The sequence below is a fragment of the Protomyctophum parallelum genome, assembly GCF_964188405.1.
Source record: "Protomyctophum parallelum genome assembly, chromosome: 1".
Lineage (NCBI taxonomy): Eukaryota > Metazoa > Chordata > Actinopteri > Myctophiformes > Myctophidae > Protomyctophum > Protomyctophum parallelum.
The window spans coordinates 81,435,672-81,458,565 of record NC_139697.1 but is presented as its reverse complement, the minus strand read 5'-3'; the positions used below and the strand labels follow the sequence as shown (position 1 = coordinate 81,458,565).

Genomic DNA, 22,894 nt, shown 5'->3' with positions numbered 1-22,894 from the left:
TCAGAAATGTGGTACACACAAAACTGGCCAATCAAATCATTACAAATGTGGTACACACCATAGATATTCTTTCCGGGACTTGCGCTCTGTGACGCACACTCATGCTTCCGCGGGGCTTCGCAAGGAATCTCTGGATTTGTTTGCCCTCCCTTGAGCACATATACGCTCCAGAGCCGAAAGGGGCGTCTACCTTTATATGTCTATGGTACACACAAACACACAACGCTGTGCATAGGAGGGGCTAGCTCCCCCTCAAAAATATGCTAGATAAGATGGGATTTGGTCCCACATTCATCACATTGATTAAGGTATTGTACTCAAATCCAACAGCGATGGTATTAACAGGCAAGATTTGTTCTCCACTGTTCACGATAGGCAGGTCATCGAGGCAAGGTTGCCCCCTTAGTCCTCTCCTTTTTGCCCTCTCGCTCGAACCGTTAGCGCAGACAGTACGTCAGTCCACAGCGATCACACCTATCTCAGTTAACAACACACAACATCGTATTTCTTTATATGCGGACGACATCCTGCTGTTTATTGAGAATGCTCCACAGTCAATTACACACATTCTTAAGATTTTTGATCAGTTCAGTGCCATCTCAGGCTACAAAATCAATTGGACAAAGTCAGCCCTTTTGCCGCTAAATGAGGGGATGCGATCTGTTGTTCTGCCTCCCATAATCCCAGTAGTGAACAAATTTAAATATCTTGGCATAGATGTGTTCCCGTCTCTTCAAGCTACTGTTAAAAACAATTATAGTGACACTTTGAACAAAATTTGTCTTGATTTAGACAGATGGTCGTCATTGCCCAACTCTCTTCGAGCTCGAGTATCAATCATAAAGATGAATGTCCTCCATAGGGTTAATTTTGTGAGTTCTATGCTCCCACTGCCACCGCCAGCACAGTATTGGACTAAGATTCATTCTGCTATATCTAAATTTGTGTGGAATAGGAAACGCCCACGTCTCAAACTTTCCTTGTTACAGCGGACCAGAGCTGATGGCGGTCTCTTGTTGCCTAACTTCAAATTATATTATTGGGCTTTCACTCTTCGCCCCCTTTTAAGATATTTCGACTCAACTATAAAGGTTTGTTGGCGAGAGCTTGAGGAGAGTTTGGTTCATCCTGTTGAATTGAGAGATCTGATCTATTCAAACATAACGAATAATCAATGCAAAGTTCGCTTTGGGCCAATAATTTCTCATTTAGTAACAGTGTGGAGAGCGGCTGAAAAATTGCGCAAGATTGATTTGAAATGGAATTCGTTTTCCCCAGTGTTCAACAATGATGGTTTGCTTTTGGACAATCGTCCTATTCGTTTTCCCAGATGGAGTTCCAAGGGGATTCATACTTTGGGTGATTTATTTGATGTTAATGGTTTACGTTCTTTCCAGAATTTATGTGATATTTTTAACTTGCCTGGTAACTCTTTTTTTTCTATTTACAATTGAGAACTGCCATGAGGACATATGGGGTGCCATGGCAGACCCCCCTTGCAATGCACCCTTTGCATAGACTTATCTGTGATATTAGGTCAAGAGGTTTTGTTTCCGTATTGTATGATTATATATTAGAATCTAGTTATGGGACCTTGCTTGTCGATACTGTATGGAGGAATGACATACCAAATCTAGATCCAGATTGGAGCTGGGATACAGTGTGGTCTAATGTTGTCCTGTCTTCTAGGAACAAATTCATCTAAATTTTGTTCATAGGACATACTTAACCCCCCGTAGATTGTGTGCTATGCGGATTTGAAATAATCACAACTGCACTTTCTGCACTTCAAACACCATATGTACATTCTTTCATATGGTGTGGGAGTGTCCGAGTGTCCTCACATTTTGGAATTTGGTTGCTACTAACCTTTCGACTATTCTACAAGTTAACATCACACCCTCCCCATCTCTATTCTTATTAAATGATGTATCCCAGTTGCCATTGTTTGTTTTTGTTTTTGTGTTCCTTGCTTTTGCTGTTGTGTGTTGTTTTATGTGTGTTTTGTTTGCTTTGAGTCTTTGAGTCTTTCATGTTGTTAACGTGTCTTATTGTGATTTTTGTTTTAAATTACAAAACATTTGATAACAAAAAAAAACAACTGCTGCTGCTGTTTGTGGGACTTGAAATTAGCAAGTCCCATTTGACCCTGCAGAACCAATTTAGGGCATACATTATAATGATATACTTCATTAATCAGAGTCCAACCAATGTCTTTACTAGGCCTCCCTCCCTTTTCCCTCTACACCAGTGGTTGTCAAACCTTTTCATTTCAATGCTGATCTGCAGACTCACACTCCGTCTCGTTGCTACACGTTGTAAGCCATAGGTCTGCTATTTTCGCTAAATGTTTGCCCCCAGAGTAGGGAAGGGTTCCCAAACCTTTCAGGCCACGACCCTGATGCCTGAAGAAGGTCAGTAGACCGATAGCTTGCAAAATAAGTACATTGATTGTGCACAGATCTGTGTGCGGAGCTTCCCTTTATTTTTTTCATCAGGCCACGACCCTGAAAAATAATGTGGGGAGTCTGGGGACCCCCCACGCTGACAAGCAATTGTAGGCATTGAATCTGTTCCACAGATAAATTGTGGAAAGAAATTAAAATAAAATGGCTGAAAAGCTCACAGTGTGAGGCGTTGTGTGCTTGTTGATCGGCTATTTTCACAATGTTTGCATCTTTCTTACGTATTATTTGACAATTTGGCCAATTTGGCATTAAAAAGGTCTTTAACGTTATTAAATTGTAACTTCAGAAATGTGCAGATACCTCACACTAATACTTTATGTTGGTTTAAATGTGTTTACTGTTGAGTGAGAAAACTATGTTGCACATTAAGCTAATCATCTGGGGACCCCCCAAAAACGATTTGGGGACCCCTGGTTTGGGGACCCCTACTCTCGGGTTCATGTGGTCAAATCTGGTCTGGTCTCAATCTGTAGCGAAAGTGTGTTAGTTGCTCCAGTGAGAGAGCCTCCAGTGAGGAACCCTGTCTCAGCTCACAATATATTCCCTTGGTGTAAACTGTGCCTTGGGATCATTTGGGGTGTTACATCATCAGAGCCACGTAGCCAAGTTGTTTACCGCGTCTCCCCTCATTAGACGCATTTAGCACTGCAGGTGAGGGTTTTCGTCATGGCAGGCGGGGCCTCTGCAGCAGTCCTTCTCAAGACTTTTATTTACTATTATTCATTCATCGTCACAGCATTTGCACTGTGCAGTCTCAGTCCGACACGGTAGATTAATGGCGGTGTGTTGCAGATGTCTGTCTCCTCATGTGTTCATCATGTCGTTAATTTGGTGCCACTGTGAAAGTGTGAAGGTGTCGTCTGGCTGTGTTTGTCTGCAGGGAGCACGCAGAGTTGCAGTGCAACTCATGCTGAACTGACACCGTATTGGACGCAAGTGCTAATGTGATGTATAATAGCTCCCTCTCAAGAGCATGAATTGTAATTTGCCATGCCTATTCATAAGCCGGCACATAGAACAACTCAACCGCCGATTTACTCAGATAAGTATGGCTTAAGTACGTGAAAAATTGCAGAGAAGCCACAGAAGTGGTGGATGATGTCAAACCACCAGATTTAGCTCTTGTATATTATTATACATTCAGAATTCTCTCAGACTAAAAAGCATGTAACGTACTAAAGTATTTCTGTAATGAATCACAACTCATACATGGCCAATGACTTAATTGTCGTGTTTTTCATTAACTTCCGGCGCGCCAATGACTTACTTTTCGCGTTATTTAGCTTCCTATAAATTGATTATATTAATGATGACTTATACTGCACATCAAGGCGACCGTTCTTGTGCAGACACACCACGTTGCTGCCGACAGAAAAACAAACACAAACACCACTGCCGGAGCAAAATCATTTGCACACAGCAGTATATGACGAGGAGTGGGGATTACTTTCTCATATACGCTGCCGTTCTTTCTGTTTCCTCTATTGATAAGAGCATATCTCCGCTGTTAGGCATAAACCTTTTATGTCCAAAACTAAACTGCTTTTCAGGGAATGCGGGAAAAAAGTAGTTATTATTTAGCCACAAGCTTTTTGTTACAACTTTTTACTGGTTACATATTTATAAAACCCACAGACAGCATCAACCAAGCTCACAGCATTATGCAACACAATAGTATCCTCTCACGAAAGCATAGATGAACATCTGCCAGACCAGACCAGACCTGTTTGTTGTGCTCTCTACCATCCCCCCTGTCCAGTTCTGGATTAGAGATGGCCTAAGCCCTCGTGCATGTGACAGTACATGGATTAACTCTTTGGAGAAGCCTCGCTGCCGCCACGCGTTAACCTGCGATTACGAGACAACCCTGACAGTAGAGCGCCTGAAGCCATTCCATTCACTGACCCTCGTGAGAAGTAGTAGGGCTACAACTATTGATTTATGTACTGTTGTTCTGTTAACTGATTATTATGTACTGTTGTTCTGTTAACTGATTATTATGTACTGTTATTCTGTTAACTGATTATTATGTACTGTTATTCTGTTAACTGATTATTATGTACTGTTATTCTGTTAACTGATTATTATGTACTGTTATTCTGTTAACTGATTATTATGTACTGTTGTTCTGTTGGGTACGAAATATGAAAATTCCCACCCAAAATCGATGATTTTACTAGAAATATATCACAGATTATTTCTTATAATTGATGTAATCAATTAGTTTGATTAATTGTTGCACCCCATATTGTTGGGCACAGGTGTGGTTTGGTATTGATGTGGTTATTAGAAGGTTGAGTCTCTTAACAGGGAAATAAATCTCTCTACATCTGTGACTTTGTGTGGATGATCCTGTGATCCCATCGCTCATGACAACCTAGCGTCAGATTAAAGGAGTGTTCCCTTCTATGATCAACAAGTCACTATTGTTGCATTGACATTTGACACGAGCACAGGCACCTCAATCAGTGCCTTCAAACACACGCACGGACGCACACCTGATGCACACACACGCACGTTTGGGTTGCTCACACACCTATTATGCTCAGAGAAGCGGAGACACATACTGTAGCTTCCCTGTCTCGCCAAATAGTAATAGGCATTCTATGGATAATAAGTAACAAGTAATAGGCATTCTATGCATAATAAGTGAAATTGCAGAAACTCTTTCAACTTTTTTTGTTTCATAAACATGTTAGTAACAACATATCAAAAGTCTTAAGAAATGTTAGCTAAAAAAAGGCTAAAATATGTGACGGTACCATTAACGACCTATTTAAGGCAAAATTCTCAAAATTTCATTCTGAATTAAGTAGCATGTGAAGTGACAAACTAGGGGGTTTTCATGATTCTGAATCCATTCCAAGCATTAGTTTTGCATGAAAAACACTCCTTGGGCTCAAAACGGCCATAGCCACTTGCCCATTTGTAATAACCATCACATTTTGTGATGACGTCTATGGCCATTTTAGCCCAAGGAGTGTTTTTCGTGCAAAACTAATGTTTGCAATGGATTCAGAATCATTAACTTCACAGGCTACTAATAGCCTAATAACATTTTGAGAATTTTGCCTTAGGTATATACTAGGTTGTTAATGGTATCATCACCTATTTTAGCATTTTCCCCTGGGATTTCTTAGGACTTTTGATAACATATTTATGAAACAAAAAACATTGAAAGCGTTTCTGTTGCAATTTGTTTGAGGTTAACCCCTATAATGCCTACGTATACTAAAAGCCTGTGTATGAATGCAAACAAGCTCTACTCCCAGAGGCTCAACAATATGCCTATACTGTAGATGTACACAGGAAAAAAAAGAAAAGTAAAACCCCCAGTGTTAATTTAACTCTGAAGGTGTGAAAATGGACTCGCCTTTTACACTCTCACAGTTAAATAAACACAGAGGGGCTTTGCTGTGTATAGTCGGAGGATCCGGCTGCCGGTTAATTCTGACAGAGAGAGAGAGAGAGAGAGAGAAAAGCAATGAATCATACGAACTGGTGATCGACAGCGGAGACACGTGAACCAAGAAACCTCTGGATAAATAAATAGATGGAAATAAAAAGGGACACACAGGCTCGCACATGCACACACGGAATCGGCAACACAATCACACAGCACACATTTACACCAGGGACGTTAAATCATCATCATCAAGCCTCATCATGCGTCTTTCGTCCTCATTAGGCATAGATTAGACGAGCCGAGCGGAACCACTGGAGTCAGTCGAGGCAGCAGCAGCAACAGTTGGCCGTCGACAGCCTAAGAGTTAGGAAGTAGAAGCGCCACGGCAAGATGTGCGCACAAACAATCAACCCCCCCCCCCCCCCCCCACACACACTGCACACACACACACACACATATACACACATACACAGTAGACACACACACATACACAGTACACACACACAAAACACACATATGGACCCGCAACGGGAGACTTGAGAGAGGAGAAGAAAAAGATGGGGGGAGTATAGTCTAAGGAAAGGGAAAGGTGAAAGATAACGGCACAGAGCCAAACCACCGCAGAAATGCCTGGCAACCGCCCGGTGGTAAAAATGGAGAGTGTGGGGGGGGGGGGTGGGGGGGGGCTAAAAGCACTAGGCACGGTGGACAGACATCTGAAGCCTGATTTATACTTTGTGTCTCGCTCCTGAAAGTACAAGCTCACAGCTTGTAGATCTGCTGTTTTCGGTGCAAGACGCACACAACTGAGTGTAAATCAGAGGGCAACATCAAGGGAGGAGGGGAGGGGGGGGTGACGGGGAACAAGCACAAGAGTGTAAAAAGGAGAGGAAGAGAGGGATGGTCACTCACTGGAGTCATCTGAGTCATAGCCCTCCACATCTGGCTCCTCTTCCCTCTTGGTGGCCTGCGAGGAGGTGGCGGCTGTGGCGCCGCCCGCCAAAGCCCGGTCCGGGCTATCCTCGCCACAGCGGACCGGGTCACTGTCGGACGAGCCCCCTGCGGACACGGCGGCAGCGCGCTGCGGGCTGGAGGTGGGCAGCACCGAGGGCGGCAGACCCCGCGGGTAGCGGGGGAAGTAGTCTGAGATCTGCTTGATGGGCTGGATTGGGCCAGGGCACACATCAATGGCCATGTGCTCCTGGATGCTGATGGTGGGCTTCTCGCCTTTGCGTTGTGTCATGCATGCGATCCCCCCCGGGAGCAGTAGTCCCTGCCCGGCCGCAGATCCCCCCCGGGAGCAGTAGTCCCTGCCCGGCCGCAGAGCCGACCTAACCCCCCCCCCCGAACAAAAACAACCCTCACAAAAAAACTAAAACTAAAAAACAAAACAGGACCCACCCCCCCTCCCCGTTCTTCTGGAAGAGGTGGATGTTGTCCTGATGGGCGCTGGGGGGAGTGGGAAGCGGTCCAGGTGCTCTGGTGGGCTGTGAGGAGAGTTGTGCCTGCCTGCGACCTGCTGCTTCATACCATGCTGTCTATAACAGAGTCACTCACTGCCCACTATCTACCCGCTCCCTCTGCTCTGCTCCACCCCTCTCTCTCTCTCCTCTCGTTCTGTCTCTCTCTCTCCCTCCACCCCACACCCTGCCCACATCTCCGCGCGTATGAGAGAGAGAGTGGTGTGAGAGGGAGAGGGAAGGGATTAAGGAGAGAGGAAGGAGGGATCAGATGATGTCACTGCTTAGCAACCAAGCGGTAAACAGGAACCGTCGACCGAGGTGCTTAATTGTGATATTAACCCATCCATCTGTCAGTGGGAGGGAAGCTCAGCGGCAGCACACACACACACACACACACACACACACACACACACACACACACACACACACACACACGTGTGCACTGTGCACAGACCTACTCTACCAGAAGATAGATCAATACCCCCCCTCCCCCCCACCCACCAACCTCCAGTTTCATTACGTGAGACAATGATTAAGTCTTTTTAAGTCTTATCCTTAAGGGCATGCGTGCGTGTGCGACTGCATGTGCGCGTGCTGACACTGACAGATAATTTGTGAATTATGCTCAATGAAGGATGGCAAAGCAGTGTGGCACTCTGGGGTATTCAAAGTGGCCCTTTCTAAGCCTCCAACCATTTGATTTAAATTAAGCACTGCAGCAAGTCCACAGTAAACTGAGGCGCCGGTGTGCAAAGATAACCATTAAATTCCCCTGAGCAATTGGTGCCAACCCACTGAGCATTGTTGTCAGAACAAGACTCTGACAGTCGTAGTGGCCAACACCTCGAGGGCCATATGTATCAACGGGTGTGTGTGCGCATGAAAATGATGCTGAGTAAAAATCTATGCAGCGATCGATATTATGAAAAGGAAATGTGAGAAGGTGCATGTATTTCCACAGGCACATACTCTGTAGGTGGTGTACACAGATTTTCAGGCAGTGTGTTTTGACCACAGAGTCGTGAGACATGAGGAGAGAGTATGAGAGTAAAATAAGTTATTTTCAATGTTTTAAAGATGGAGTCCCACAATTTTTCCAGTTTTTCACGTGTTTATGAGGTGACAGTACTTCATTAGACACCCTGGAGTCGTTTTTATGTGCAATGGTGTATTAACTTTGTATTTAGGGTTTCTTCCTGGAGGCTGAACCCTTGACAGTCAAACGGGCCAATGATATAAACACTGATAGTGTGACGTATTACTATTGCACACAGACAAGCACCTCCCCTCATCACATTCATTTTTTTTAAATACGACAACCTCTGTGGGCGGAGCTGCCTGCCACATACACACATGTGAGCTGAACTGCGCAGTTTGCTGCTCTGCCTGTGTGACAGATTTTCAAACAGTCATTTCACACATTACCAGATCACAGCAGAGCAGACGTCCATTAGATTGTTTTTCGTTATATTGGAAGCAAGTAGATGTTCACGTCGGGTCCTCAAGATGAATCGAGGAAACCACAAACCTGCCTTATACCTGCTCTGCTGTCCAGTTGCTCTTGCTGTTCTCAAGGAGTTCAGGTTGTTTCTTTTATAATCACAGTGGTCGGGCTTTGATACAGTGTGTTGGCAGTCAATATGTAGGTCCTAATACTTATACAAGGCTGTAAAGTCAAGAATTGGTTGACTTGACCAATGGTTCATGTGAAGGACCCTCATATTAAAAGGATTGGTGTTGTTGAAACGTTTTCATAAATATTCAAGGCAATTTCTGTGACTTGTTTTCGTGGACCTGGCCGCTTGTTTCTTTAAATCTGGCAACGCAACTTGCTGAAACTCAATGCAGTCAGAAGGAACAGCATATTCATGTTGTAAATTGAGTTTGATCAGAGCAATAGAAGAGTGGAGAGTCTTCTGTCCAGAGCATCATGTGCCTAGGGCAGAGCTGCAAGTGTTTTGTGTCAATAAAGGACAGTTTCAATGCCAGGGTGCTTAGCTGGAGGAAATCAATAGCCTACATACAGTATATTGGCAAATTATTCATGCTAAATGATCTATCAAACTAATTGTTTCAGCTGTTAAACTATGATTTAATTGGATGATGAGATGAGCTGATTGTGACAATAGGGTCAATATAATTGGAGGAAATAAATAAATGATTAAAAAAAATCAGAAAAAAACAGTTCTGATATGGTACGGATCCGTGGGTTATAGGCCTATACATGGATAAATGGTGGCAGTATAAGTGCATAATGGTACTTATCCGACATCTCAGAAATATGGGAAGTGTTAACTTCTAACATTCACAAAAACATGAGTTGTATTTACATTACAGACACCAATTTGTCATTTTGTAAACAAAAGGGCATAGCCATGGGCTGTCCTTTTGGGCTGTCTGTCTGTCATGGTATTGTATGGAGATCCCTGATGTCATCAATATTAAGCCCAAGCTGGTACAACACATGGATCTCCATTCTCCATATGTGGAGCTGGCGATCATCACATGGATCTCCATAGGCTATATGAAGATCACGACACTGACATCAAACCCTGGATAGCCATACATGGTTTGACATACTAGATCTGAATATATGGAACCAGCCAACAACTCTACATCTGACCTCACTGACACCAGATTAATAGTTTAACTCCTGCTTCTTAATACGGCACATTTGTTGTTGTTGTCGTGCTGTTGTTTCAGCACGACCTGGCGTCTGGGCGTCTTACTGGTAATGGAAGTCAAAGGGGTTCTGATCACACTACCGTCTCTGTTGGGTGGAAACCTCATATGTCCTCAACCTAAACTATACTTTTGATGCTTTTGTGTGACACTGTGGTACAATCAAGTAGTGCATTTTTAATTTAATTTTAAATATTCCTTTTGCTCCCTGTTGTTCTTTATTTAGTTCGGAGACAGGAATCTGAGTTTAGGGGGAGTGACACGCAACACAGGTCTCCAGATCAGGCAAACCGGGAACATTGGAAAATATCTGTTCAATGCACCAGCATTATCACTGAGATGACTAATAATAGACGAATAATTTCAGTGACTTATAGGACTATTACGTTTATAGGGGCCATTTTTATAGGGAGAAAATGATTCACTAAATTGCACATGTAATTAACCTCCTTGAATAGACTGAGGAGTGTGATAACAGGCTAATTGCGATGTCCTTTTCAATTTTCACAAGGGTTACATACATACTGTACAACAAAAGCGTCTGACAAACATAATACACACTCCAAATATTGTGCTGGCAAACATAATAAGGAAAGGCTGAAAAGCCTTACTTTGTCTGAAAGACAAAATAATTTGAGGACTGCTACCCCTGCTGTCCTATGGTTGGCTGTGCTAATTAACTACTTGTTGACTAATTCAAGCTTCATTATTTATAATGAGAATAAACAAGAATAGAAATGGAAAAGTGGATAGTAGCTTAGAATGTTATCAACCGATAAACGATGTTCTTAATGGAGGCAATATGGACATTTCCACATACTGCCTTCACCACGTGTAAGCGAATAGGACAAGCGGAAGTGACATTACTGCAGCCAAAGCGAAAACAGCGTGAAACTGTCTTTGAGCTGGGTTTTAGAAAGGAGATGAATGATTATTTTAGGACTTAAAGTTGGAGATAAGGGATGGACATCACAACAAGCAAAAGGTGTGAAGAGATAAGCAGACTCTTTTATGTTAGATGAGGTGTTATTGTGATATGATGTACTTTTGGTACTTTAAGTACATCTTGATGTACAATCTTGAATTCCGGACTTAGTATATACATTGTAGTATATACAAAATATACATTGTTGTAGTAAAGAGTACTTTTTACACCACTGCACATCACATTTCTGTTTGCCTTTTAGGCTTCGTAAAAAGAATCTGCACACTGCATGACAAATAACTTAAAGGTCGAATATGCGACTGACTTTGTGTACAAACGGGGGAGGTGTTCAAAATAGGCTAAAAGTTACATACGTACAGTAGTTGACCTTTATTATTACTGAAAGAACAAAGATGTCTGGTCCAATAGCCAAAATGAATAACAACTCACTACGGCCAAAATAGGCAACATCCTTAATGATGTTATACTTAAAAACAATAACAATATATAATAATAATACTAATTAAAGAATGCATTGCAGCTCAATGGACGGGATGCCATCTTGTGAGGATATTATTAATTCACCACAGTATGGCATCACGTTCATATAGTCTTATATAGCAATAATAGCCAATCTATAAGCTCATTTTTGAAATACAGTATGACAATTTTTTAACATTAAAGAATATATATCGTGGCTGTCGGGCAGAAACCTGTGCCCAGGGCCTTTCTATGTGGAGTTTGCATGTTCGCCAGGGTAATATCCTCACAGTATAATCCTGGTCTCTAAACTGCCTCCCCCTGGTCAGCCTGATGAAGGGGAAAGGAACTGGTTGGAATAACGTGTTCCTTACACAGTATACACACGCTACGTCCTACCGGGGAAACTCCCCCCTGTCGGGTGATAAGAAGCGACCTGCTCACTGCTCATGCATTGAAGGAAGCATGAGCTCAGTTCGGGGCTCTCCCCAGGTTGGCAGAGAGAGAGTAGATTCATAGGTTTTCACTGCATTAAATACACATTATCAATCATTATCAGGACGTTGGAATATGACGTTGTTTTCAGCAATGACGCCAGGCTGTGTTCACTTGGACTGCACCTATTCCGGGTGTTGCAGACATAACCTGACTCCGCCTGCCACCATCTGGCGGAGTCAGGTTAGTACAGACATGTCGGGTGGCATGGAAAGTAGGGGGGCTAATATTTAATTTACTATCGGTAACTTGAACGGCGCTGAGTCGGCTCTGGCGACTCGCTCGGCGGTGCCTCACGTGGCTCAAGGCTACCAGAGAGGGCGTGCCTCGGTCATGGTCACGGTCATGGTCACAAAAAGCAAGCTCTCCCGTAGTTTCACTTCCGCGTTTCCCAGTATGTGTGATTATCACATTTGGCTCTTTTCCAAGGTCCTGATCACGGACATATTCTTGATTATAGGCTGATAACATTCAAAGCGGGTGTGCCCAGGATTAAAGTTTAGGCAATTGGCACTGGTTGAAAAATGGTTTACAAAAATCGTGGGATAAAAATGAATGAAAAAAGGGCCATCTACAACAACATGGAAATAATGGAAATATGACATTTCTGTTCATTTAATACAGCAGTTCATTTTTTTAACAGATGACTGGAAATGACTCTAATGATTATGGAAAAAAATGAGATTAGCTCAAGCCTCAAACAATTGCAATCATGTGATTATGTAATACTCATGAGCTATAGTAAGAAGAGAGCTGGAATATGAGAATCTCTTCCCCTGAACATTCCCAGACTGCACCCGATACCTAGAACTACCTAGAAATCATCCCATTACAAGGGGCTGTTATCACCTGCTGAAGTTACTCTAGTCCAGTGTCCAAAAGAGAGATTTATACCCAAACTATTGAAAATAGCAGATCTACAATCGCACAATGTTGCCATGTTGTGAGCTTGTAGATCAGCTATGTTCACTACTTCTTAATATTATTTTTTTAATATATATATATATATATTTTTTTTATATAACATCAAATTCAACTTTTTGCTCACCTATGTATTTTCTATCCCCACAAATATGCAATTTTGAACAATCAGGATTTCGGGCTTTTATGGAAATTGCTCTCAGGAACAGCTCAACTGATTTGGTCATCAGTGATGTCATCAGTATCACCCTACTTTGTATAATTCCACCCCCTCTTCAGTTCCAAATGTCCATTTCTACATTGTTGTCTCCACCAGGCCGAAGGCATGGGGAGAGAGTATGTTTTGCACTCCGTCCGTCCGTCCGTCCGTGTGTGTGTGTGTGTGTGTGTGTGTGTGTGTGTGTGTGTGTGTGTGTGTGTCCGTGACCAGCTAATCTCGGCCACCGTTAACCCGGTCGATGCCAAATTTTGCACACACACTCCCTGGATGCCAACGATGAACCTCTGCCCCAAACTTTCCAGAACGGCCTGTTATAGCGCCACCAGGAGGCCGCTTTGTGCAAAACAAGTTTTTGCACAGTACACCTACAGATTTTGTCCAAACATCACGCAAATTGGTACACAGTCTCTCTAGAGCCATTCAACGAAACCGGTCTTTCAGATTTCTCAGACTCCATCCTGATTGGTTAAGATTGGCTTCCAAATTTCACAGGAGTGCTCAGTTTCAAACAAAATGCTGCAAATCATGAACACATCGCGTGATTTCCGTGAAATTGTGCACCCACATTCCCACTAGGCCGAGGACGAAATGCCACATGAACAATTTCAACTCAGCCTCAAGGTGGCGCTATAACTGGCCGAAAAGTGTTTTTACCTCTAACTGCACGGATCTGTGGATAACTTTGTATGCCAACTCCCTAGAGGCCAAGGAAAAACCTTTGCCTGGAATTTTTCACATCTGCTCTTTATAGCGCCACCAGGAGGCTGACATATGTAAAACACATTTTCTATTATTACTCCTTCAGATTTTATCCAAATTTCACGCAAATCGGTACACATGATCTCCATAGTCATGCCATGTCCTACATTCCTATCCTGGTGGAGACCTGTGCCCAGAAGGGCACTTTTTCTAGTTTACAATGTGGAAAGGAGGTACTGGAACTCAGACAGTTTAAAATGTCTGAGTTGCTCCAGTCCCTCCTTTCCTCCTGTAACCTGTCTGCCTCTGAGATGCACCAGACTGCTGGCCAGCCATAGGCTAGAGGCGTGGTTGGAACTCCCTTCTGTTTAGTTACTAGTTACTTTGTAGATTTTGATTATTAGTTTCTCAAAACATACATTAACCACCATTAACCCGAAATGTGAATACTTTTTCCACCACATGTCCCAAAGGTCCAAGCTGTGGAAATGAGCCCACATGTCACACTAAATAGACTTGGCAGATTTCTGAGGGCCCTTTGAATGCCTCATTCAAGGCACTTAAAGTACTTTACGCTACACTGTGAGTCAATGTGGTCCAATCATATCCCCTTTAGCTGCATGGCCAAAAAACAAACACGTTACCTTGCCTTATGACAATTAACCCATTAATGACTCGAGGCCCCTTTTCTATAAATGCCTTCTAAATCCAGTTTAGAAGAAAAAAACAGTTTTCTGAAAAATGTTTCTATAAATTAGCCCTCAAAATATTTTGTTCCAGGGACCCCAAAAGCAAAGATTTGTGTTAATATATATATATACAAAGATTTGCACCAATTGCAGATCTACAAGCTCATGGCGCAGGACAAAGTGACGCACTATGAGCTTGTACATCTGCTATTTTTTAATAGCCAAAGTATAAAATAATGATTTAAGTGGTTAAACTCTAATATGACACAGTACACAGGTGGTTACCTGGTTTTAATGTGTTAAAAAGTAAACCTTTCAAAAAATTAGTTGAACCAAAATAAAGTTGATGCCATGAGATAAGGCTACTTGAAATTCAAGTTTATATGGTAATACATTTAATTTAGGTTTTCATAAAGTATTCATGAATGTATTCATAAACAGGGTCCAATAACTGCATGGCTTCCCTGTGAATGCGTTATGTCATAATTGATTAATATTACCGCCCAGCCTGACTATAAGTGCATGTGTTTGTGTGCCTTCTGCTCTCTGCAGTTCAGTGAGAATATTTTATTTCAAATGAATAGGCAAAGATAAGCAGATGTTTTGAAACAGGTCTGTGCCACATTGGAGAGGTTGTTATTACAGTGGCACAGGACACTTTTGGATTCAGTGTGCTCGTACATAGTGTACAATGTGGGTCCATTTGGCTTCATTTGTAAACCGTGTGAATTACTTGCTTACTTACTTTACTTACTTGTGGTTATTGCACCTTTTCATGGATCATAGGCCGTTGACTACCCTCCACCAGGGTCCAGTGTTTTCCAGCTGTTTCCATGTCAGCCCAAACTGCTTCATGTCACCCTTGAGGGTCCCTATATGCGCAATGAAGGTCTTCTTCTTCTTCTTCTCTCTTCCATGTGCCTTGTGGGCCTTGTGGGCAATCAAAGAAGCTGTCTGGAGCGTGCAGTGGCCAATCCATCCACACCCTCTTCTCCTGAAGTACTACCTGTGTTTTTCAGAATACTGTATTTAACTTATAGGCTTTATAGAACCAATAGTGGAAATACTAGACAATCTACAAGCTTGTAGACAATATTTTGAAATACATACAAATTATATGTATATACTAGTCCTTACCCATTCAAGGATAGATCATAGCCTATTATTGATACATGTATTTTGAGGCAGGTGGTCTGCAGACCCCCAAGTGGTCCACAAAGCTGCTAATACTGCTGTGGGGCGCATCTCTGCGTGTTACGCAGCTGTGTGAAGTTGTGGGATTGATGGCGATGTTGCACAGAAAGCTGTGACCCATTAAATTAATTACTTGCTTCCCGTCATGCATCTGTATCTCAAGATGCGTCAACTGCGTCACACACCTGTCAAGTGATCTGCGGTAGCCAATCGGAGGAAGGAAATGGCGGGAGGAAAGAATTAAGTAAAGTAAGATTGGAGTTTGGTGCTTGTAAGCAGTGTTCATTGAGGCCATAGGACAGAGCAATATTGCACGCGGTGCGTGGAGGCGTGATGGGTTGCGTTGCGCTTGGAGATGGATCCATAAGCGAGCAGCAGTCTTGCACAGTGCTACGGAAGTGACCAAAAGGGACCACAGGGTTAATGTGGTTAACATGTTAGATTTGTTCTTCTTTCTTCCTCATTTCAATTATTTAAGCTCTTAGTTCAATTTGCCTGACACCGTTATGCAAGGAAGAACAACGAGAGACAGCGAAATGCCTTCACGACTGACGACCTATGTCGCGACGTATATTTTTCCGTCGCAACGTATATTCGAGTACGTCCTGGCGTAAATATCAATTCGTCCCGGCAGAACGGACTCGTCGCGGCTATATCTACCCGTTTGCGACCTAGTAGTTTGACTATTCTTTTACGTCGCGACAGAACGGGACACGTCACGGCTATATCTACCCTTCTCGACGTAAAAGGTAATTCGTTGTGGCGTGTGTGGACTCGTCGCAACAGAACGTGACTCGTCGCGGCTATATCTACCCGTTTGCGACGTAATGGTTGACTTTGTTATATGCCCGGTGCGCGGTGCCCTGCGCGGTGCCCTGCGCTGCCCTACGCCCACCGCGTGCACCTTGCCGGTCCGCCCTGCGCCCTGTGGCCTGGCACGTGTGCACGTGTGCCAGGCCACCGCGTGCACCATGCCGGTCCGTGGAGCCCTTCGCCGTCCCCAGGCGACCCTGCGTTCCAGAGCTGTCACATGCCCACCGAAAATAGCAGATCTACCAGCTCCTCTCCTACATACGGGATGGCCCGACCCGCGTCTGTGGACCCCTGGGGGGGTGTGTGTGTGAGCGTCTGAGCTCCTATCTGTGTGCCTCCCCCCCCCCCCCCCCACCCCATGTGGACCCTTGCAGGGGGGGGGTCGGGGGGTCCCCCTATGCACTTTGTGTAGATGCTGCGTATCGCCTCATACTGAAAAAATTACTATTTTACGCACAGCGCAAGGCAATATGTGATTACGATCGTCCTTCTGGGGGGGGGGGGGGGGGGGGGGGGGGGGGCTGGCCTACACAATAGATAACCTACCCTGGCCAACACAATAGATAACCTACAAGGACATATGAATTTAATTTATATACACGGCTATATTAATTTAGCCGATCATCAAAGCTCACCGCGCTCGTATAGCGCATTGACTGTCTGTCTGTCTGTCTGTCTGTCTGTCTGTCTGTCTGTCTGTCTGTCTGTGTCTCAATGACTTGCCTTAGGCGGATAATATAGACTACAAGTACTTTATTAAAGTAAAGTGAAAGAGTGAGTTCTCATTGCGTTCTCTGCGTCGTAGCGCATGCAGATAGGCAGATAGGGGGGGGGGGGGGCAGTTCTATAGGCAAGGGCAGAAGGTTCCTATAACGACAGTGGGTGCGTGCCCACCTTAGAGTAGCCTATATATTTTAAGGCACCCGCCCCGCAACTTATTATTATTGGCTTATTATTTTGCCACCAGCGGAGTTGACGGTTGACGCCGTTGTCTAGTATAGACTATAGGCCTGTGCCAGGATGATTTTAAATAAATATGTCTCTGTCTCTGCGTCTCTAGAGCTATAACATATATACTGTAGCACACATCATGTGTGACACATGTGCACACACACACACACACACACACACACACACACACACACACACACACACACACACACACACACACACACACACACACACACACCGAGTACTAAGTATAAGTAGCATATAGGGTACGGCTCTAAAAACATTAAATACTGCGGGAGCATTACACTAAACAAAGTTGGATTTGTACATTGCAGAAACGTAACATAACGTAAGTGTTCTTATTATTGTCCGTCTGGGTTTTATAATGCAGTGTGAGTCCGCTCCGCGATAGCCGATCTGCAAGCTCACAACGCGTTGCGCTGATTGACAGTGCACGTGCAGCAGCTACTGTATAAAATTATATTTAAGTAGGCTACTTTTTTGTGTGACGTCTGTGTGTTAGGCTACTTTTTTGTGTGACGTCTGTGTGTTATTGACTTCTTGTTCCTTAATGTGCAGGTTTATCAGAGCGATATAGTGCAGCTGTGAGTGAGTAGGCCTATAGCTGCTGCTGCTGCGTCCGTGCACCAATAGAGCGACCGCGGCAGCGGCACGTATGAAATATTAAATAAAAATATGTTGGGCTTCCGGGCGTCCGTTTCTGGACTGTACCAACGGGCTTAGGGCCGGACGGTCCCTTAACTCCACGGGCCCCTATATTTTAGGCCCGTGCAGGGCTCTAGTGTGTGTGTGTGTGTGTGTGTGTGTGTGTGTGTGTGTGTGTGTGTGTGTGTGTGTGTGTGTGTGTGTGTGTGTGTGTGTGTGTGTGTGTGTGTGTGTGTTAAATGTGGTCATTTAAATGTAGGCCTATTATATACACGCACCATACAAGCACCTATATTATATAATGTGTTATACAAATGGGCAATCAACATATAGCAGCACCCCCCACCAGCAGATGTATATAAACATGGAATTGCGCTATGATATTAAAATGGACTGAGCTGTGATTGTGCCGTACTGCGCCGGCCGGTGGCCACTGGCCTATTCTGCCATGCAGTATAAATGCATTATCATGCCTGTTGGTGAAATATAAACATCTAAAATGGTTCAGTAATAATTAGCATAAGTTATTATTAACGAAAAACATCTAATACTATTTTAAATTGGTCTAATAAAGTTAGTAACTAATCAGAAGCAGCAACCATTTTGTTTCAAACAACTATAGACCAATAAAATAGTAGGCTAGTATTTATGTTTTTCGTTAATAATAATACATGCTAATTATTATTGAACGGTAAGTACGCTGGTATGTACGCTAAGGTACACTATAAGCTTGTAGATCTGTTTATTTTAGTCAGAATCTCGTGTGTGTGTGTGTGTGTGTGTGTGTGTGTGTGTGTGTGTGTGTGTGTGTGTGTGTGTGTGTGTGTGTGTGTGTGTGTGTGTGTGTGTGTGTGTGTGCGCGCGCACACACATCACATGTGCACACATGTGTGCTATATGTTATAGCTCTAGAGACGCAGAGACAGACATATTTATTTAAAATCATCCTGTCTCGCACGGCATATAGAGCCAATGAACGGAGCATACCCCCCCCCCCCCCTCTCTCTCTCTCTCTCTCTCTCTCAGCACACGCTGTGCTGTGATATCAATCAGACGCAAATGATCATTGAGTAACGTTACTCTGACTCGCACATTATGTGAGATCACATAAAAGGCCTTTAATATAGCCACAGATCATATAGGAATAGGCTTGGGCACTACCCTACCATCTCTCTATAGTGGGGCACCGACGATCTGCAAGCTCACAACGCGCTGCATGTGGACGCAACACTTGGAGCTTGTAGATGCGCACCACAGATCATACAGGGCGTGTGTTCCAGCTAACCCTATAGCATAACACACACACAAGCAACAGTATAGACATCTATTCATCATTATTTATTTCAAATCAAAATACAATGTAATGCTGCACCACTGTCATGAAGTTCGCACGCACACGCACACGCGACACACACACACACACACACACACACACACACACACACACACACACACACACACACACACACACACACACACACACACACACACACACACACGTTTGCTTTCATTCGCTGTATGATACATTAGGCGATATAGACCCGCTGCGGCCCAGCGATAATCAACCGCTGTCCGCTGCGATGCGTGAGCTTGTAGATCAGATGCCGACAGACAGACAGACAGACAGACAGACAGACAGACAGACAGACAGACAGACAGACAGACAGACAGACAGACAGACAGACAGACAGACAGACAGACAGACAGACAGACAGACAGACAGACAGACAGACAGACAGACATGAAATGAAATGGTTCAATAATAACACACACGAGATTCTGACAGAATGCGGCGGCATGCTTAAAATAAACAGATCTACAAGCTTATAGTGTATACCATAGCGTATACATACCAGCGTACTTACCGTTCAATAATAATTAGCATGCATTATTATTAACGAAAAACATAAATACTAGCCTACTATTTTATTGGTCTAGTTCAGTTGATTGAAACAAAAGTCATGGAATTCAATTGCCTACATTCAGTATAGGCCTGGTTTTGATATAATGATGCAGGGAGATTTTCTGAGCCAGTCCGTGCCATGTCATTTTTTCAGATTAATATTTAAATCTTTAGTTGGAAGAATGCAATAGCATATCATAAGTGTTGACCATAATGGGACGGTTGGAACCAAATGAACCCCCGACGGCCGGCGCTATTCAGCTATAAGGCCTATAAACGATATGGCCATACAAATATGGTTATGTGGTGGTCTGTGACATGTCTGCGTGCGTGCATGCGTGAAAGAAAGACAGAATACGACGCAATGACATGTCAAATTGTCAATTGTAGATCAGCTGCTTGTTATTTAAGTAGGCTAATATGAAGGCAGCGTCTCCGCAAACGTGGACACCCGTGGCCCCCCTTGATCCCCAAGGGTCCACGGTGACCCGTACCGCCCGGGGGTCCCCGGACCCGTTTGGGCGGCCCGTCAGGTGGTTTTCGAGCTTGTGGATTTGTATTTTTAATATTGCTTGTCAAACGTTTAAGGCATATAGCCTATTTAATCTGATTGGTATAGCTCTGCATGGTTGCTGCTTCTGATAGCCTACTAACTTTACGCACGCATGCGACACACACACACACACACACACACACACACACACACACACACACACACACACACACACACACACACACACACACTAGAGCCCTGCACGGGCCTAAAATATAGGGGCCCGTGGAGTTAAGGGACCGTCCGGCCCTAAGCCCGTTGGTACAGTCCAGAAACGGACGCCCGGAAGCCCAACATATTTTTATTTAATATTTCATACGTGCCGCTGCCGCGGTCGCTCTATTGGTGCACGGACGCAGCAGCAGCAGCTATAGGCCTACTCACTCACAGCTGCACTATATCGCTCTGATAAACCTGCACATTAAGGAACAAGAAGTCAATAACACACAGACGTCACACAAAAAAGTAGCCTACTTAAATATAATTTTATACAGTAGCTGCTGCACGTGCACTGTCAATCAGCGCAACGCGTTGTGAGCTTGCAGATCGGCTATCGCGGAGCGGACTCACACTGCATTATAAAACCCAGACGGACAATAATAAGAACACTTACGTTATGTTACGTTTCTGCAATGTACAAATCCAACTTTGTTTAGTGTAATGCTCCCGCAGTATTTAATGTTTTTAGAGCCGTACCCTATATGCTACTTATACTTAGTACTCGGTGTGTGTGTGTGTGTGTGTGTGTGTGTGTGTGTGTGTGTGTGTGTGTGTGTGTGTGTGTGTGTGTGTGTGTGTGTGTGTGTGTGTGTGTGTGCACATGTGTCACACATGATGTGTGCTACAGTATATATGTTATAGCTCTAGAGACGCAGAGACAGAGACATATTTATTTAAAATCATCCTGGCACAGGCCTATAGTCTATACTAGACAACGGCGTCAACCGTCAACTCCGCTGGTGGCAAAATAATAAGCCAATAATAATAAGTTGCGGGGCGGGTGCCTTAAAATATATAGGCTACTCTAAGGTGGGCACGCACCCACTGTCGTTATAGGAACCTTCTGCCCTTGCCTATAGAACTGCCCCCCCCCCCCCCCCTATCTGCCTATCTGCATGCGCTACGACGCAGAGAACGCAATGAGAACTCACTCTTTCACTTTACTTTAATAAAGTACTTGTAGTCTATATTATCCGCCTAAGGCAAGTCATTGAGACACAGACAGACAGACAGACAGACAGACAGACAGACAGACAGACAGACAGACAGACAGACAGACAGTCAATGCGCTATACGAGCGCGGTGAGCTTTGATGATCGGCTAAATTAATATAGCCGTGTATATAAATTAAATTCATATGTCCTTGTAGGTTATCTATTGTGTTGGCCAGGGTAGGTTAGTCTATTGTGTAGGCCAGCCCCCCCCCCCCCCCCCCCCCCCAGAAGGACGATCGTAATCACATATTGCCTTGCGCTGTGCGTAAAATAGTAATTTTTTCAGTATGAGGCGATACGCAGCATCTACACAAAGTGCATAGGGGGACCCCCCGACCCCCCCCCCTGCAAGGGTCCACATGGGGTGGGGGGGGGGGGGGGAGGCACACAGATAGGAGCTCAGACGCTCACACACACACCCCCCCAGGGGTCCACAGACGCGGGTCGGGCCATCCCGTATGTAGGAGAGGAGCTGGTAGATCTGCTATTTTCGGTGGGCATGTGACAGCTCTGGAACGCAGGGTCGCCTGGGGACGGCGAAGGGCTCCACGGACCGGCATGGTGCACGCGGTGGCCTGGCACACGTGCACACGTGCCAGGCCACAGGGCGCAGGGCGGACCGGCAAGGTGCACGCGGTGGGCGTAGGGCAGCGCAGGGCACCGCGCAGGGCACCGCGCACCGGGCATATAACAAAGTCAACCATTACGTCGCAAACGGGTAGATATAGCCGCGACGAGTCACGTTCTGTCGCGACGAGGCCAGCTCACGCCACAACGGGTTCCGTTCTGTTGCGACGAGTCCACACACGCCACAACGAATTACCTTTTACGTCGAGAAGGGTAGATATAGCCGCGACGAGTTCCGTTCTGTTGCGACGAGTCCACACACGCCACAACGAATTACCTTTTACGTCGAGAAGGGTAGATATAGCCGTGACGTGTCCCGTTCTGTCGCGACGTAAAAGAATAGTCAAACTACTAGGTCGCAAACGGGTAGATATAGCCGCGACGAGTCCGTTCTGCCGGGACGAATTGATATTTACGCGAGGACGTACTCGAATATACGTTGCGACGGAAAAATATACGTCGCGACATAGGTCGTCAGTCGTGAAGGCATTTCGCTCCACCTGGAGAACAACACTGCCACTTTCT

At 44.4% G+C, this 22,894-nt stretch overlaps 1 protein-coding gene across 1 annotated transcript in view; it reads right to left on the bottom strand.

The window, feature by feature from the left end:
• The window catches only part of doc2b (double C2-like domains, beta), a 148,036-nt gene extending 140,880 nt beyond the window's left edge, over window positions 1-7,156 (bottom strand). The window contains exon 1 of the mRNA XM_083773201.1: window positions 6,787-7,156. Within this exon, the coding sequence (XP_083629327.1) occupies window positions 6,787-7,117 (331 nt within the window). The 5' untranslated portion in view covers window positions 7,118-7,156. The remainder of the gene's footprint in view (window positions 1-6,786) is intronic.
• Between the last annotated feature and the right edge of the window lie 15,738 nt (window positions 7,157-22,894).